Here is a 16,304-nt window from a genome sequence, read left to right as displayed (position 1 = left end):
AAGTGGTAGAGCACTAGCCTTGAGCTGAAGAGCTGAGGGACAGTGCCCAGGCCCAGAGTTCAGGCACCATGACTGGCAAAAAAAAAAAAAAAAGAGAGAGAGAGAGACATAAAGAGAAATTATTTCCTATTCTAAGAAAAACAATAATCTGGTCAGGAACAGGTGAAATGGCTCACATCTATAATCACAGGTATTCAGAAAGTAGAGATCAGGAGGATCACAGTTTGAAGATAGCCTAGGCAAAAAAGTTAGCAAAAAGCCAGGCACCAGTGGCTCACACCTATAATCTAGCTACTAAGGAGGCTGAGATCTGAGGATCACAGTTCAAAGCCCAGTTCAAAACCAGCCCAGGCAGGAAAGTCCATGAAACTCTTATCTCCAATAAGCCACCAGAAAACCGGAAGTGGCACGGCTTGCACAAGTGGTAGAGTGCTCACCTTGAGCTGAAAAGCTGAGAGACAGTGCCCAGTCCAAGAGTTCAAGCCCCACAACCGACAAAAAAAAAAGTTAGCAAAAAGGCAGGCAGAATGCCAGTTACAAGGGAAGCATAAGTAGGAAGATCGTATGACAAAAAAGCATAGGATCCTATCTGAAAAAGTAACAAAATCAAAAAGAGCTGGGGGCATGGCTCAAGCAGTAGGGCACCTGCCAAACAAGCCAAGTCCCTAAGTTCAAATGCCAGCACTGCCTCCCCTACAAAAAAGCAAAGATGACAATAAATAGCAATGGCCATTAACTGTAATACAGGATTTATCTAAAGGAGACAGTGGCCTCAAGGCTACTCCTAGAGTTCTAAATAAAATTTCATCATTTTTAAACACCAGCTCAAAAAAAACAATTTTAAAAGTTTTTAAGCCAAATAAGACACGTATGCAAAACACTAGTTCAAACCACTGTCCTAAAACCAAGACAACTGTTGAACTTCCCCTGACCTCAAACTTAACCATGCAATGCACTTTCTCCAACCTCTGAAAAGAACAGTGAGGAATTCACTCTGCAGAACGCAGAGTAGCAGAGGCACAGTGAAGCCCTCCTCCAACCTGCCCTCCAACCTGCCACCAAAGAGAGAAATTACAAGCCCCCGGTGGAGTTTCTACAACACCTGAAAAGCCACCCCTGCCCTAGGAACCCAAAACAGATGACTAGATGGGCCACAGAGCAGGGATCGAGGGGTCAGTAGCCCCATTTCAACCTATAAGCTCTCGCTCAGATAAGTTTTGGCTTCTCGTGTGAATATTGAAAAATAAAACCCTCAGCTCCAGGAACACCCAGGTCATACAGCATGCTGGGGAAGGGCCACACACCTCTATTGCATCTTTGAACTCCTCATCTGGTTCAGCCTCCTCAGCCTCCTCCACACTGCCTGGTGTGAGGTCCTAGAAAGAGAGTCTCAGTCACATACAGGAAGGATGATGGCTGTACAGTAGAGGGCCATCTTCCCTGAGCCAGCATTCAGGTTCCTACCCCAGAGGAAATGGCACCATTTCAAAAAGTAGTGAGTCATGGGAAAGAAAACAACCTCTAACCCTTCAGGGCAGGAAGATGGGCACAAGATCACAGCTGGTCCTCAGTGGCTGAGAGCATAGCTCTGAACCACAGGGCCTGGACTAAGACCCAGTGGCACCACTCACTAGCAAGGATGCCTTAGGCATCCATTCTGTGGCTCAGCCTTTTCTTCTGCTACTCTCAGACACAACTTACCTTCCTTGCAGGAATATCTATAAGGCACTTAGAACAGAATCTGACACAGTAGGTACTCAATAAAGTGCAGGGCAGTTATTTTTATTATGCTTATTATTAAGCACACCAGAGATCAGGCCCAGGAAGGAGCAGGAATCACATCAGAGGCCAGTCCTGGAACTATGTACTATATAAGCAAGCTGCTAGAAGGAGGACCCCCATGTGCTCTCAGCAGCTCTTGGGATGACCAAGGAGTACTCACCTCTGTGGGAGTGGGGGCAGGCGTGCTATCCAGAAGAATACCTTTCCCCCCAACATCTGGAAGTAGTGGGCTCTCAAAGACTCGTTGTTGCTGCTTGGGGTTCATCCGCCGCCGCAGAGATGTCCTATACTCAGACACCACTACCCAGAGCAAGGAGAACAGGGTAGGAGGTAGATACAAGACAGAGTAAGTAGTACTCTGGGGGCGGCAACTTCCACCAAGTGCCCCACCCACTGCTACTGAAAGAGCTGCCTTCCTAACTGGGCAAGTCACCCAACCTAAGCCTCATGAGGAACACAGGCATCATTAACCCAGACCACTAAAGATCAGTGTGGTAGGTGTGCCCTAAGTTGCAGCTTCTGTGATTATTACCCCAGCAGAGGGTGGAAAACAAATGTAACACAGTCATTCAAGTAACAAGACTGTCTCAGCACTTTAGAAGCCAGACAGCAGACTGTAATCACACAGAGATGTAGCAGCAACTCCAGGTGGCTGCTACCCAGGGGACAGGCAGAATTTGGGGAAAACACTGCTCCATCTCCCAGAAGCCACCAATCTCAGGAAGCAATGATTCATCTGCTTTAGAAAGAAAGAGGACTGCACATGGCAGCCTCCCTGGAGAGATGTCATCCTCAGGGATCTAGGGTCCTCCAGAGGACCCCAGTGTGGTGCTGCCCCCTTGTGGAAAGGACAGTAACAGGCAAAGAACTACAGAGATGAAGCAGAGGGCCTAAACCGCTGCTGACCAGTCTGTGCCCCAAATGTCAGGCTCTCTAGGGCTTACCTCGGAAGAACTCCACATTCCCCAGAAACAGTGTACTGTTTAAAAGGGCAAGGACCCAGCAGAGAGGCAGCAGATACAGCATACAAATTGTGCCCAGAAGAGCCCCATAGAACCTGGAAGATCAAAAGAAATTCACAAAATCAGAAGGAAACAGGTTTAGACTAAGCACACTCACATAGGGATATAGGTGAGAAACAGATTTGTTTTTTGGCTGTGGGGCTTGAACTCTGGGCTTGGGCGCTGAGCCACAGTGACACTTCTGGATTTCTGGTGGTTAATCAGAGACTCATGGACTTTCGTGCCCAGGCTGTCTTTGAACCATGATCCTCATATCTCAGCCTCCTGAGTAGCTAGGATTACAGGCATGAACCACCAGCACCTGGCTAAATTTTTTTTTTGTCAGTCATGGGGCTTGAACCCTGGGCTTGGGCACTGTCCCGAGTGCTCTACTGCTTGAGCCACAGCGCCATTTCTGGTTTTCTAGTGGTTTATTGGAGATAAGAGTCTCACAGAGTTTCCTGCCCGGGCTGGCTTTGAACCGTGATCCTCAGATCTCAGCCTCCTGAGTAGCCAGTATTATAGGTGTGAGCCACAGGTGCCCGGCTTTAAACTTTCTTTTTTATACTGCTTTTTTATATGCAAACTTTTTTTTTTTACTACACATCAAACCAGTATAAAAATCATGATGAGAAAGGACTTCGAAGTATCAACAAGTCACTGGTTTCTAACAACTGACAACTGACTGGTGAGACTATGTTGGTGTCTGAGGCTAGGGCACATGAATGGATCAACTGTTATCACACTCAGGAACTAGACTCTGACGTCTACAGACAGCCTGGAATGCGATTCTAGCTCTGCTATTTCTCTTTGCACACGTCCTGCACTCTGAGTATTACTTAACTTCCTTCACCCATAAAAGGGGGATTACAACAGCATCTACCTCATGGGATTACTATGAAGATTAAGATACAGTATCTGACACAAAGTGAAGACTGAATAAATTAATTATAGTTATTATTCCTATGTAGAGCTTCAAACATATTCATTCCAGTGGAAGGGAGAAAATGAGGGAAGGAAGTTTCAAAACACTATGAAGCTATGTATCTATAAAGTATATACCTATGACCAACTATAGAAGAAAGCTGAACATGAGATGAACTGCTATATTCAAAGTGGTAGATTACATGGTGAGTGATTTGTCTATTATTAAAGTACTTTTGCTACACTTTTTTTCAAAGCATCTAAACAATAGCAACAAATTAGAGCTCAACAGTACCCCTGCAGATCTATACACATAGCATAGGACGCTCTCTCCCCCCCCCCCCCAAGGTAGGAGGGGACCTACCTTTCAAACCATTTCAAGATAGCTGCCATTGCTTGGCAGGGGAGGGCTTCAAGCTGCCAATTCCAACAGGGAAGTGGAGGTGGGGAGGGGGAGGGGCCACTCACCGAGACGATACCACAGGGTTTTCCCAATGCAGCACACGGTAGGCAGCTTCACAGGTGCAGCACAGGCGAGTCAAGAAGGCCTCCAGCTGGATCAAGCTGCAGACACAGGGGCTCCTATGAGTGGGCAGGCTTTGCCCTGCCCACTCACTGGGCAGGATGAAAGTCTGTGGAGGCAGAGCCTGGGACCACAGGCAGAAATAGGTATTCCACCTCCTTGAATGCACTGCCTGAATCTCAAGAGTGGGGGGTAAGAGGGTCTTGCCAAACTGCCCCAGGTATTGTTCCATCCCATTCTTAATCCTATCCTATGGGGGAACCAGTTCAGAGCTTCTGTTCTTGCTAACTATGGATGTCAGCCAAGCTACCTAAGTGTCCCACTGCTGAAGTTCCCTCATATGTCAAGTGAGTAAACGAAGACCCACCCCACAGGTACACAGCACCGTGGGTACATGGCACCAGGAGGATAAATGGCAGATCAATGTCTGCTCACCTAAGATGTAAGGTCGACCACCTGGGAAGTTTCTGTTAACAGAGATAAACCCCAGAAGCATGAGCACATCTGGCACCCAGATCCAGCCTATCTATCTATCCAGGCCCCTTGGAAAAATGTCTGCTTCAGAGCTGAAGCAGGGGAGGTAAAAGATGAATGCAAACATCCTACTGTACCATAACAGAAGCACTGGGAAATGATGGAGACACAAAAAGCAACTCTAAAGTGGTCCCACTAGCCAAATCTAGAACAATCTGAGATGAAAACAAATGAAGGCAATAGATTACAACCCACAGAATCAAATAAAAATCTAAGAGCTCATACTGATAATATGAGCTCATACTAATATAGACAGAATGGTAATCAGAAAATCATCTCTCCAACCATCACAGTAATAAGGTGATTAAGGAAAGACCATGAGTAGTTTTAAAACAGTGGGTGTATGTTTGATGAGCCTCACAGTATCTCCCTTCAGATTACTAACAATGAAAGGAGAGAATGATGCACAGTGGGAAGCTGTACACAAATGGACACAGTTAACATTTCCTGACATTATGGGCTACCAACATGAAAGTCCACATTCTTTGCCAAAGTCCTGTCGAAGATGCATAATCTGAGTCTAACCAAGAGGAGCCAACTTATCCAAACTGAGGGGGCTCCTATAAAAGAAAAAGCTGGTAGTATTTAAGTACTCAAAATCAAGAGGCACAAAGACTGAGGCTCTAAGTTACAGGAGACAAGCAGAAAAGCGGAATGTGAGGTCTGTGCAGCTCTATAATAGAATATTTGCCCCACATGCAAAGCTTTGGATTTGATCCCCATCAGCACAAAAAAAAAAAAAAAAAAACTTCAATGTAAGCCTGGTGCTGGTGGCTTACACCTTTAATCCTAGCTACTCAGGAGACTGAGATCTGAGGATCAAGGTTCAAAGCCACCAGGGCAGGAAAGTCTGTGAGACTCTTACCTCTAATTAACCACCAAATAGGCAGGAGTGAAGCTGTGGTGGTTCAAGTGGTGGAGCTCCAGCCTTGAGTGAAAAAGCTCAGGGACAATGTCTAGGCCCTGAATTCAAGTCCCAGAACCAGCACCACAAAAACAAAAACACAAAAAACAAAAACCCTCAACATAATGTAATATATGATGGGTCACGGAAATTGGTAGGAAGACGTTTACTAACCGAACTGGCAAATTATGTTTATAATCCATATAGTAGATGACTCATGCTAATATTGTATTAAATTTCCCTTCTGGCTGGGCACCAGTGTAACTCACGCCTATAATCCTAGCTACGCAGGATGCTGAGATCTAAGGACTGAAGTTCAAAGCCAGCCAGGGCAGGAAAGTCTATGAGACTCTCCAATTAACCACCAAATAGGCAGAAGTGAAGTTATGGCTCAAGTGATAGAGCTCCAGCCTTGAGTGAAAAAGCTCAGGAATAATGTATAGGCCATGAATTTAAGTCCCAGAACCAGTACATACATATATCACACACACACACACACACACACACACACACACACACACACTCAATATAACATATGATCTTAGATTGTATCCTGGATCAGGGGAAACTGATAGGAAGTTTACTAAAACAACTGGCAAATTATGGTTATGATTCATATAGTAGATGACTCATGGTAATGTTGCAGTATTGAATTTCCTTTCTAGTTACAGTGCTACAGATATGTAAGAGGAAGTCCTATTCTTACAAATACACGTTGAAATATTTGGGATAAACATACATGATATCTACAACTTTCTTTCTTTCTTTTCCCCTCCCTCCGGTCATAGGGGCTAAACCCTGGGCCTGGGCACTGTCCCTCAGCTCTTCAGCTCAAGGCTAACACTCTACCACTTGAGCCACAGCGCCACTTCCAGTTTTTTCTGCTTCTGTGGTGCTAGGAATAGAACCCAAGCACTCTACCCCTGAGCCACCTTCCCAGCCCCTATTTTTGCAACTTACTTTTAAACAGTTTGGAGGTGAGGGGGGAATGCAGTGAGATCTCAGGAACCATTACAGTAAACGTTAGCAATAGTCCCAGCTGAGTAAAGGACCTGTGGGGCCTGTTTGTGTCATTTATGTACCTCTTCTCTAGGTTTAAAGTTATTCCACAGTAAAAAAGAAACAAACACTGGAGCCAGTGGTGGTTCTATGACTGTAATCGTAGCTACTCAAGAGGCTAAGATCTGAAGATCATGGCTCAAAGCCAGCCCATGAGATTCTTATCTCAAATCACAAAAAAGGCCAGAGTGGCACTATGGCTCAAGTGGCAGAATGCTAGCCTTGAGCAAAAATTGCTTAGGGACAGTGCCAGGCAAGAAAGAAAGAAAGAAAGAAAGAAAGAAAGAAAGAAAGAAAGAAAGAAAGAAAGAAAGGAAGGAGAGAGAGGAGGGAGAGGGGAGGGGGGAGGGGAGGAAGGAAGGAAGGAAAGAGAGAGAGGAGGGAGGGAGGGAGGGAGGGAGGAAGGAAGGAAGGAAGAAAGGAAGGAAGGAAGGAAAGAAAGAGGGCTGAGAAGGTGGCTCAGTGGTAGAGCGCTTGCCTTGCATGCATGAGACCCTGGGTTCAATTCCTCAGCACCACATAAGCAGGAAAAAAAAAGCCAGAAGTGGTGCTATGGCTCAAGTGGTAGCGTGCTAGCCTTGAGCTGAAGAGCTGAGGGACAGCGCCCAGGCCCAGAGTTCACGCTCCACGACCGGACCAAAGAGAGAGAGAGAGAGAAAGAGAGGGGGGGAAGGAAGGAAGGAAGGAAGGAAGGAAGGAAGGAAGGAAGGAAGGAAGGAAGGAAGGAAGGAAGGAAGGAAGGAAGAAGCAACAACAACAGATACCTGGCCCCATTGCTGGGCAGGCCCAGCTATACATTTATTTCTAACTTGTGCCACTCTTGTGGTATATCAAAATCCTACACAGAAAAGTCCAGCTGCCACCTAAGTTGGAACAATTAATTTTGTTCAGCTTCCTTCAGCTGCTTCCTCAAAGTATCAGCTCTGTCATGTTTAGGAATTTATCCATAGTACATCTAAACATAATACATACTAAACACATTCTGCAGACCCAACACTGGAGTAATCTTCACCCTCTGAGTAAGCCCTATCATCCTAGTTGACAGACGTGGGACCTGAGTCACAGAGGAGCAAAGCAACTTACCCAATGTTACAAAGTAAGTGGAAGAGCTGCGATTTGAACCCATGTAGTGACATGTGGAGGCACAGTGCTTAGTGAAGATGTTAGTGTTTCTAGGGGAAAGAGCAAGCTGTGAAGTTGGCTGAACCTGGAGGCTCATCCAGCTCACTTGCCAGCTGTAAGTGGGGATAATAGCAACCACCACCCAGAACTGTTCAGAAGATTAAATGGAGTAGCATCTGTGGTTTACCCAATATGAAGTCTGGCACATGCAAATGCACTATGCAGCAGCTGCTGTCATTTCTAGTCTCCCCACCTCCCAGGCCTCTCTTTGATACTCACAAGCTCTTCACCTCAGCCACGGCCTCGGGTCGAGAAAGACGAACTTTCTGCAGGTCCTCTTGTCTTACACTGTGATACTTCCTCCGCATCAGCTCAGATTCGGGCAGCTGTGCCCGGCAAACCTCCTGAAGGTAGCCCAGCAAGGCAGGCACAGAAATCAATAGGGCACCCACCGAGTACCAGGCACCTAAGAAATTAAGAACACTGCAAGTAATATAGTTTAGTAAGGCCCAGGAACTGCCCACCTACATGCTCACTCCCTCACCTCCACCAGGGCCCTCCCTAGGAGGTCTTTCCTGATCACCCTACAGGGAAGACAGAGTACTTCATCCACCCACCAGGCTCCTGAAACCAGTTTTGTTTTTCCTCATAGATTTTTATCACCACACCATAGACTATGGGTGTGTTCACTTTTGGCTAATGGAAGCTGTTAAGAGCTGGCACTTTGTCCATGTGATCACTGATGGAGTTCCAGCTTCACCTTTAAAACATTAAAAAAATACTGCCAGCATGTAGTATGACTCCTGCCTGCACCCTGACCATTAAAGCAGACTGGAAGCCTTTCCTTTGGCTCTTAGGGTGCCTTCTGACACAGGCCTCAGAAATACTAAGGCTGAGATGAAATTAAAAAAGGGAATGTCTCCCATATCACATCATATCCCAACAGGAAGCTAAGAGAGCAGCGGGCTATAACAAATGTGTGTTAAATTTCTGTCACAAAAACTGACATACTTCAGAAATATCTTCAAAGAAACCTATCATGCTGGCAAATTTTGATCAATGAAGAGATTAAGAAAAAGATGAACCAGGCTCCGGTGGCTCATGCCTGTAATCCTAGCTTCTCAGGAAGCTGAGATTTGAGGATCATGGTTTGAACCTAGCCCAGGCAGCAAAATGTGTAAGACTCTTTTTTTTTAATCGGTTGTGGGCTTGAATTCTGGGCCTGGCACAATCCCTGAGCTATTCAGCTCAAGGCTAGTGCTCTACCACTTGAGCCACAGAGCCACTTCCAGTTTTCTCACACACTTTCCTGCCCCAGCTGGCTTTAAAACATGATCCTCAGATATCACCCTCCAGAGTAGCTAGGATTATATGCATGAACCACCAACTCTGTGAGACTCTTATCTCCAATTAATCACCAAAAGGCTGGAAGTGGAGCTTGGCTCAAGTGGTAGAGCAAAAGAAGCTAAGGGATAATGCCTAGGCCCCAAGTTCAAAGTCCAGAACCAGCACACACACAAAAAAAAAGATGAAATCTTGCACAAACTGGGTTTACTTTTAACCAATTAAAACACTACCTCCACCAGAAACAAAGGAGTCACAAAAATAGAACACAAAGTAAGAAAAAACATAAAGACTAGCCCCATAGAGCATTCTATCCCAGACCCTTCCCTCATTTCTCCTAGGGCTAATTCTATAACCAGCTGCGGTTCCAACCCAAGCAAGGGTTGAGTCACAGAAAATACTATCAGTAGATCCAGGAGAGATCACCATCCGGGGCCAATATGTTTACCCACCTGTCCACACCTTCTTCTAGGCTTTGTGCCTCTCCTCACTGCTGGTGGCTGCCCAGCAGGCCCCCCCTAGACTCACTTGCAGAACCAGAGAAAAGAATGCATATGGCAAGAAGTCCCTCCTCAGCCCAAATTCCTAGGACCCTTATCCCACGGGATGGCCCCAAGGACCCCCGAATCAGTTAGAAAAGCAAACAAAAAGTCATCAGTCATCAGCCATCAGTCAAGAAAGGGAGAACAGTAACAGTAACAGCCGCTATAAAGCAATGTGGTATGCACGCTCATTCCTCACAAATAAATACCCTGTGAGGAAAGCACTAGTGATATCCCCCTTAGACAAAAGGACACTTAGGTCTCAACAGTGCGTTAAATAATTTGTCCAAGGTCAAACAACATGGATCATCCCTCTGGAGCCTCTGTTCTGATACCAAGCAGAGGGAAACTCACTCAGAGAAAGGTCCCCTCAAACACTGCCACATTTCAGTGTTCCTCCACTTCATTCTCAAAAAAAAAAACACAAAACACTGACCCCTTGGAAGCCATTCTTACCTTCATTCAAAGTGAGGAACAAGATGTTGAGGCCCAGGCAGGTCAGCAAGGAGCACACAGGTGTCTGCCACCTGCAACACAGAGATCCAGATCAACAGCCACTCCTCCAGCTGGGAGGGGAGCCCAGGCAGCACAGATAGGAAAGCCATACTGGAGACAAGGAGGCCTGGGCACAGAGGACCAAAGGAAAATGAAAAGAGGGCCTGTCTCTCAGCTAGATGACTAGGAGAGGAGCCAACCGGTCACATAAGCCCTGGGGTGACAAAACTTTCTGCCAGAAGAAAGAATTTATAAAACACCTATTAAGAAACCCATTTAGGGGCTAGGAAGGTGGCTCAGTGGTAGAGCGCTTGCCTTGCATGCCCGAGGCCCTGGGTTCGATTTCCCAGCACCACATAAGCAAAAAGAAAAAAAGCCGGAAGTGGTGCTGTGGCTCAAGTGGTAGAGTGGTAGCCTTGAGCTGAAAAGCTGAAGGACAGTGCCCATACCCAGAGTTCAGGCCCCACAACCAGACCCAAAAAAACAAAACAAACAAAAACAAAAAAAATAAGAAACCCATTTAATACTGCTTCATTAGTGTCTTTGTAAGGGTCTCTTCTCTTTGACAAGGGAAGCTGACAGATACTTTTCTTCAATATTTTCCTTTATTCTTTTTCACAATTCAGTAAGAATATATCAACACTGCCCAATAATTCATTTAGCACAGAAACCAATAAAGAACAAATAATAGACCAGGCATACTGCTGGCAAGCAATGCAGAATATAAATGCATTTTCTTGTATTCTCACTGGAGAAATTCCTATTACTAAATGAGGTTAACTAGCTTATGTGAGACTTTCAACCCAATAACCTCTCTTTATCTTGCTCCTGAAGTTCAACACACTCCACTAGTACCACTCTAACTGAGCCACAGAACAATTGGTGACTGCTACCAGAGTAAAAGCAAATTAAAATCTAGATCTAAAGGCAGTCCTAGTTGAGAAAAAACATCACACTACCTCTGAACATCGTTTCCTTCCAAGGCCCCTCCCCTCTACCTCATGTCCTCCCACAATTTGGTGCTGGGAGACCCACAAAAAAATAAAGTAGGGCTGAGAATGTGGTAGAGTGCTTGCCTAGCATGCATGAAGCCCTGGGTTTGATTCCTCAGTATCACATACGTAGAAAAAGCTACAAGTGGCGCTGTGGCTTAAGTGGTAGAGTGCTAGCCTTGAGCAAAAGCAGCTCTGAGACTGTACCCAAGCCCTGAGTTCACAAGCCCCAGGACAGGCAATAAATAAATAAATACAGTAGTTGATCATAGAAGAGAGTCTTAAATTTTTTTACTGCAGCCAGGCTTCAGATCTAATAGCCAAGGCACTAGCTAAGGTCCTTCTTCAAAGTCAGATCCTCTTTACTAAGAAAAGAACAATCAAAAGCACAAGCTAATCTGACAGCCACTTTCATGGACCAGTGCTCCTTCTGCCAGCATCCGAGAACACAGGCTGGAGGAAGGGGGCTTTGGAGAGCCCAGTTCTGACTCACTCCACCACCTGATCTCTCAGTCCATGAAATAGAAATCTCTTGACTTGACTGAGGCTGCTGCCGGCACTACCAACCAGCAGAGGAAAAGAAGGCTATGATATATTTAACTTCTGTACTTTGCCTCAAAAGGACAAAGTATGTGTCAGAGAGCACAGCCCATCTCTGGAACCCTTCCCATCCCCTGAGGAAAATGGAAGTTTGTTAGCTAGCTGGTGCTGCTGGGATTATAAAATAAGACAAGAGTCCCTTCTCCTACCTACCCCTTGCCCCAAAGGCAAGAGAAGAAACATGGCTCTAAACACTGACTACTTCATCTCTAGGGTTACTGTCATAAATTAAAGGACTAAAAGAAAAAAGTCAGGGTGTTGATCAGTTAATAATAAATGGCCCAAAACTCAAAGGCAATCCAGGCTTCATAACTCAACCCTGTCTCCAGAGGGGAGGAAAAAATAAAAAGGCCCAGTATTTCCAGTCTGAGGCAAGAACCCAAACTCAGCGATAGCCTTTGAGCTAACTGAATTCCAGTCACTCTGCCTACTAGTCTTCTCAAGCATTTTAGGGTTGGATCAATTAAAACTAAAAGCTTTTTCCTATAAATAAAATACGAATGAACACAAAGACTTACATGCAGTTTCGTGGAATTCATTGACCCCTAAAGCCCTCCGAAATAAGCTCAAAGTTTAGGTTGTCTTACCCTTTAGGACAATACTCTTTAATATTGTGTAACACATATCAACCTTTGCCAATAATAATAATAGCCTTTAATTTTTCTTCTAGAGTTTGAACCCAGAGCTTGCTCATTCATTCACTCAAGTTGTTTGCTCAGAGCTAGTGCTTAAGCCATGACCCCAGCTAGTTAATTGGAGATCAAGTGACTAGGACTTTTCTGCCTGGGCTGGCTTGTTGAGCAACTAGATTACAAGGCCTGAGCCACCTCAGGCTAAAAACTTCATCTTAAACTTGTAGCCCAGCCTTTAAATCTAACTTCTTACTCAAATCTAAGTAAGAACTCTCAGTCTTCAGCCTGCCACTATCAAGAAACAAAACTAGGGCTGGGAAGGTGGCTCAGTGGTAGAGTGCTTGCCTTGCATGCCTGAGGCCCTGGGTTTGATTCCTCAGCACCACATAAGCAAAAAGAAAAAAGCCAGAAGTGGCCTGTGGCTCAAGTGGTAGAGCACTAGCCTTGAGCTGAAGAGCTGAGGGACAGTGCCCAGGCCCAGAGTTCAGTCTCCAAAAAAAAAAAAAAACAAACTAGTTTAGACTGAAATAGACTTAAAGGACAAAACAACCCAGAGTGCATGGCACTAGATTAGAACTTGATTTGATCAAAACAATTCATGATATCTTGAGAAAACTGAGCTAATCTGATTATGAACTAACTATACAGAAAGACATCAAGAAATTGTTTATTAATAATTATTTATTAATAATTGTTGGGCACAATTTGATGATGAAAGAAAAGGTCATTCATTATTCAGAGGCACCAAATGATGTATTTAGAGAGTAGGATGCCATATATCTGTATTTTCAAAGGCTTTTAATTTTTTTTAAGAAATAAAGCAGGCTGAATGAAAAAATTATGGAGGATGAAAGCTACAGAAAAATAGAAAAAAAAACTGCCATTCATAATCCCAAATGACTAATGAAAACAGTACCATCTCATTCATAATTTTTGTTGGTCATGGGGCTTGAACTCTGGGCCTGAGTGCTGTGCTCAGCTCTCCAGCCCAAGGCTAGTGGCTCTACCACTTGATCCACAACACCACTTCTGGCTTTTTTTTCTGTTTACGTGGTACTAAGGAATCAAACCCAGGGCCTAATGCATGTGAAGCAAATACCCTCCACTGAGCCACCTTCCCAGCCCTCATAATTATTTTGCATTTGACTTTTGCTCAAAATTGTATTCTAACTTTAGTATTATACTAGTGTTGGAAAAGAAGGAGAAAAAATTAAGCCTGTTATGTGCTGTAGAAAGCCAATATTCAAGCGTAACAGTCCTGAGACAGGAAGTTATCTTGTCACAAAGAAGAATCTTGATCAAAGACCAGGTGGTGTCCAGTTCTTGCCTCTTGCTGGGACACAGGGCAGACCTGGATAAATCTAGATGTCAAAGAGACCCACCAGAACAGGCCATCGCTAGGGTGAGAACAGACTGCACACCCACTGCCTAGATGACTAGCAACTATGGAGCAGGGAGCTAGAAGGCCCAGCAGGCTAGGGGTACTCCAGAAAGACTGTACCTGAGCAAATATCGAACACCATCACCTGCATCCTTCAGAGGTTCCAAGTAGATCTCCAGCCTCTTGTAGGACAGGACCAAGTTGAAAAGATCAAATGCTGCTGCAGTCTTGGTAGGGGGAGGTTGAGATTCTGGGAGAGCCTCAGTCATCACGCTGGGACTCACCTCTGGCCCACTCCCCTCTCGCTCTGATGTCTGCATCCTGTAACCATAATAATTCCTGATATTTGCACTGTACTTCCAGTCCCCCACACATTCCCCCTTGAATTACTGCATGTGGCACTAACAGTGAGGTGGACAGGGTTCCTACGTCTGGAAAATTCATTTCACAGGGTTCTGCTGCAGTTCAACAGGGTAAAGTGAATTATTCAAATACACACCTCTAATCCTAGTTATTCAGGAGGCTGAGATCTGAGGTCTGCAGTTCAAAACTAGCTGGAGGGGCTGGGAAGGTGGCTCAGTGGTACAGCACTTGCCTTGCATGCCTGAGGCCCTGGGTTCCATTCCTCAGCACCACATAAACAAAAAGAAAAAAGTCGGAAGTGGCGCTGTGGCTCAAGTGGTAGAGTGTTAGCCTTGAGCTGAAGAGCTGAGGGACAGCACTCAGGCCCAGAGTTCAGGCCCCACGACTGGACCCAAAAAAAAAAAAAAAAAAAAAAGAACAAAACTAGCTGGAGTAGGAAAGTTCCTGAAACTGTATATCCAATTAACCACCCAAAAGCCAGAAGTGGAGCTGTGGTTCAAGTGATAGAGCAACAGCCTTTAGTGGAAAAGCTAAGGGACAGCACCCAGGCTCTGAGTTCAAGTTCTAGTACACACCTACATGTGTGTGTGCATGCACACACGTGCACGCATCCACAAACACATACAAATCCTGTTTTTCAGGCTCCCATCTAATCAATGCTCGTTTCCATCAAGACTTTAAAGTCATAATGTGCAGGCACACTTAGTTGCTGGAAGGAGGCAGCCAACAATCTCAAAGGAAATGATGTCCTAGAATTTCTCTCCAGATCTTTCATTCCTACTCCTCCTTCAGGTGTCACCTTAAACCTCACTCTCTTGCTCTGAGAAATCTCTGCCAACCTCCCCAGTCTGGACTGGGAGTTCCCAGTGCTTCAGAAGTTTTATGCACTCTTCCTAATGACCCTTATCATATCTCCAAAATACAACTCCTCGCTTTCTTCGGGTCTTTTAACTTTGGCGGGTTTCCATTCATTACTGTTATTGTACACCATTTGTGCTTAGTAGTAACTGCTTGTTGAATAAGAAACTACATCTCTCCGGGACTACTACTGTCTCCTGCCCTGCTCAGCCTCTAACCCACTCCAGTTCCTTCAGCGCCCAGCAACTTCGTGGGCCCCTGAGGGCCACCACCACCTTCCTTCCGGAAGTCTCATTCCCACCTCCCTTAGAGCACCTTTATTAACGCAGTCCTGGGAACCTTTATTAAGTTCTTTTCTTGACTTCAAAGTCCTTCTCTGAGCGCTAAGTGGCTACTGGAGGGGGGGGGGGAAGGGGAGGTGAACAAAACCTGAGCAAACGGCAACGTAAACCAGTCCTAGGCAAAGAACCTAAGGAGGGAGGCGATAAAGAGGGTCACCGGGCACCCCGACCCAGGGTGAAAGGACCCGGACATGCCAGAGCGAGAGGGTCGGGTCAGCACCGGCAGAGGCCTCTACGGCTAAGGAGGCCCAGAGAGGCTACCCCCAAGATCGGCCTCCACGGGGCCGGGGGCGTGGTGGCCCCACCTACCTGGACACTGGCTTGGAGAGAGGAGGGGCAGGGACGGCCAGAGGGCACCGGAAGGACCCCTGCACCCCAGAGCGTCTCCCCGGGCCCGCCCCGCCCCGCCCCGACGCGGCGCCGCCTCCCAGGGCTATCCGGAATCTGCAGGTCCCAGAGCCCCCTTCGCCTCCGCCTCCGCCGCTTCCGGGACGCCAGCCGTTCGGCGGCGACGTGCCCTGACGTCATCGCGTTCTCCTCGCCCCGCCTCCCCTCCGGGTTAGTCTCCGCCCGCCCGGCCTAGGTGAGCGCTCTTGGTTGTCAGCGCGGTGCCCCTGCGCCTTGCTGCCCGCACGGGCTGTGTTCGCTCGCAGCCGGCCGACAGCGCCTGCGCGGGCCCGAGACCCTGCGTCGCTCTGCCCCGCCGGACCCCAAGCCCGGCTGGGTGGCTCAGGGATGTGATTACCCCAGCATTTAGGGATTACATCCTGAGGAAGGAAGGAAGGAAGGAAGGAAGGAAGGAAGGAAGGAAGGAAGGAAGGGAGGGAGGGAGGGAGGGAGGGAAAGAAGAGGAGGGAGGGGAGGAGGGAAGGACGAGAAGAAGAGGAGGGAGGGGAGGAGGGAAGGA

The 16,304-nt window shown here is 46.4% G+C and overlaps 1 protein-coding gene across 1 annotated transcript in view; it reads right to left on the bottom strand.

The window, feature by feature from the left end:
• Nucleotides 1-15,839, bottom strand: part of Zfyve27 (zinc finger, FYVE domain containing 27) — a 21,043-nt gene extending 5,204 nt beyond the window's left edge. The window contains exons 1-8 of the mRNA XM_013017848.1: nt 15,707-15,839; nt 13,956-14,156; nt 10,192-10,262; nt 8,129-8,315; nt 4,176-4,271; nt 2,727-2,839; nt 1,943-2,082; nt 1,305-1,376 (exon numbers count right to left, since the gene is read on the bottom strand). Coding sequence (XP_012873302.1) covers nt 1,305-1,376; nt 1,943-2,082; nt 2,727-2,839; nt 4,176-4,271; nt 8,129-8,315; nt 10,192-10,262; nt 13,956-14,155 — 879 coding nt within the window. The 5' untranslated portion in view covers nt 14,156; nt 15,707-15,839. The remainder of the gene's footprint in view (nt 1-1,304; nt 1,377-1,942; nt 2,083-2,726; nt 2,840-4,175; nt 4,272-8,128; nt 8,316-10,191; nt 10,263-13,955; nt 14,157-15,706) is intronic.
• Between the last annotated feature and the right edge of the window lie 465 nt (nt 15,840-16,304).

Source organism: Dipodomys ordii, unplaced genomic scaffold (genome assembly GCF_000151885.1).
Source record: "Dipodomys ordii isolate 6190 unplaced genomic scaffold, Dord_2.0 Scaffold36, whole genome shotgun sequence".
Lineage (NCBI taxonomy): Eukaryota > Metazoa > Chordata > Mammalia > Rodentia > Heteromyidae > Dipodomys > Dipodomys ordii.
The sequence above is the reverse complement of the archived record's forward strand: the minus strand, read 5'-3'. Positions and strand labels throughout refer to the sequence as shown.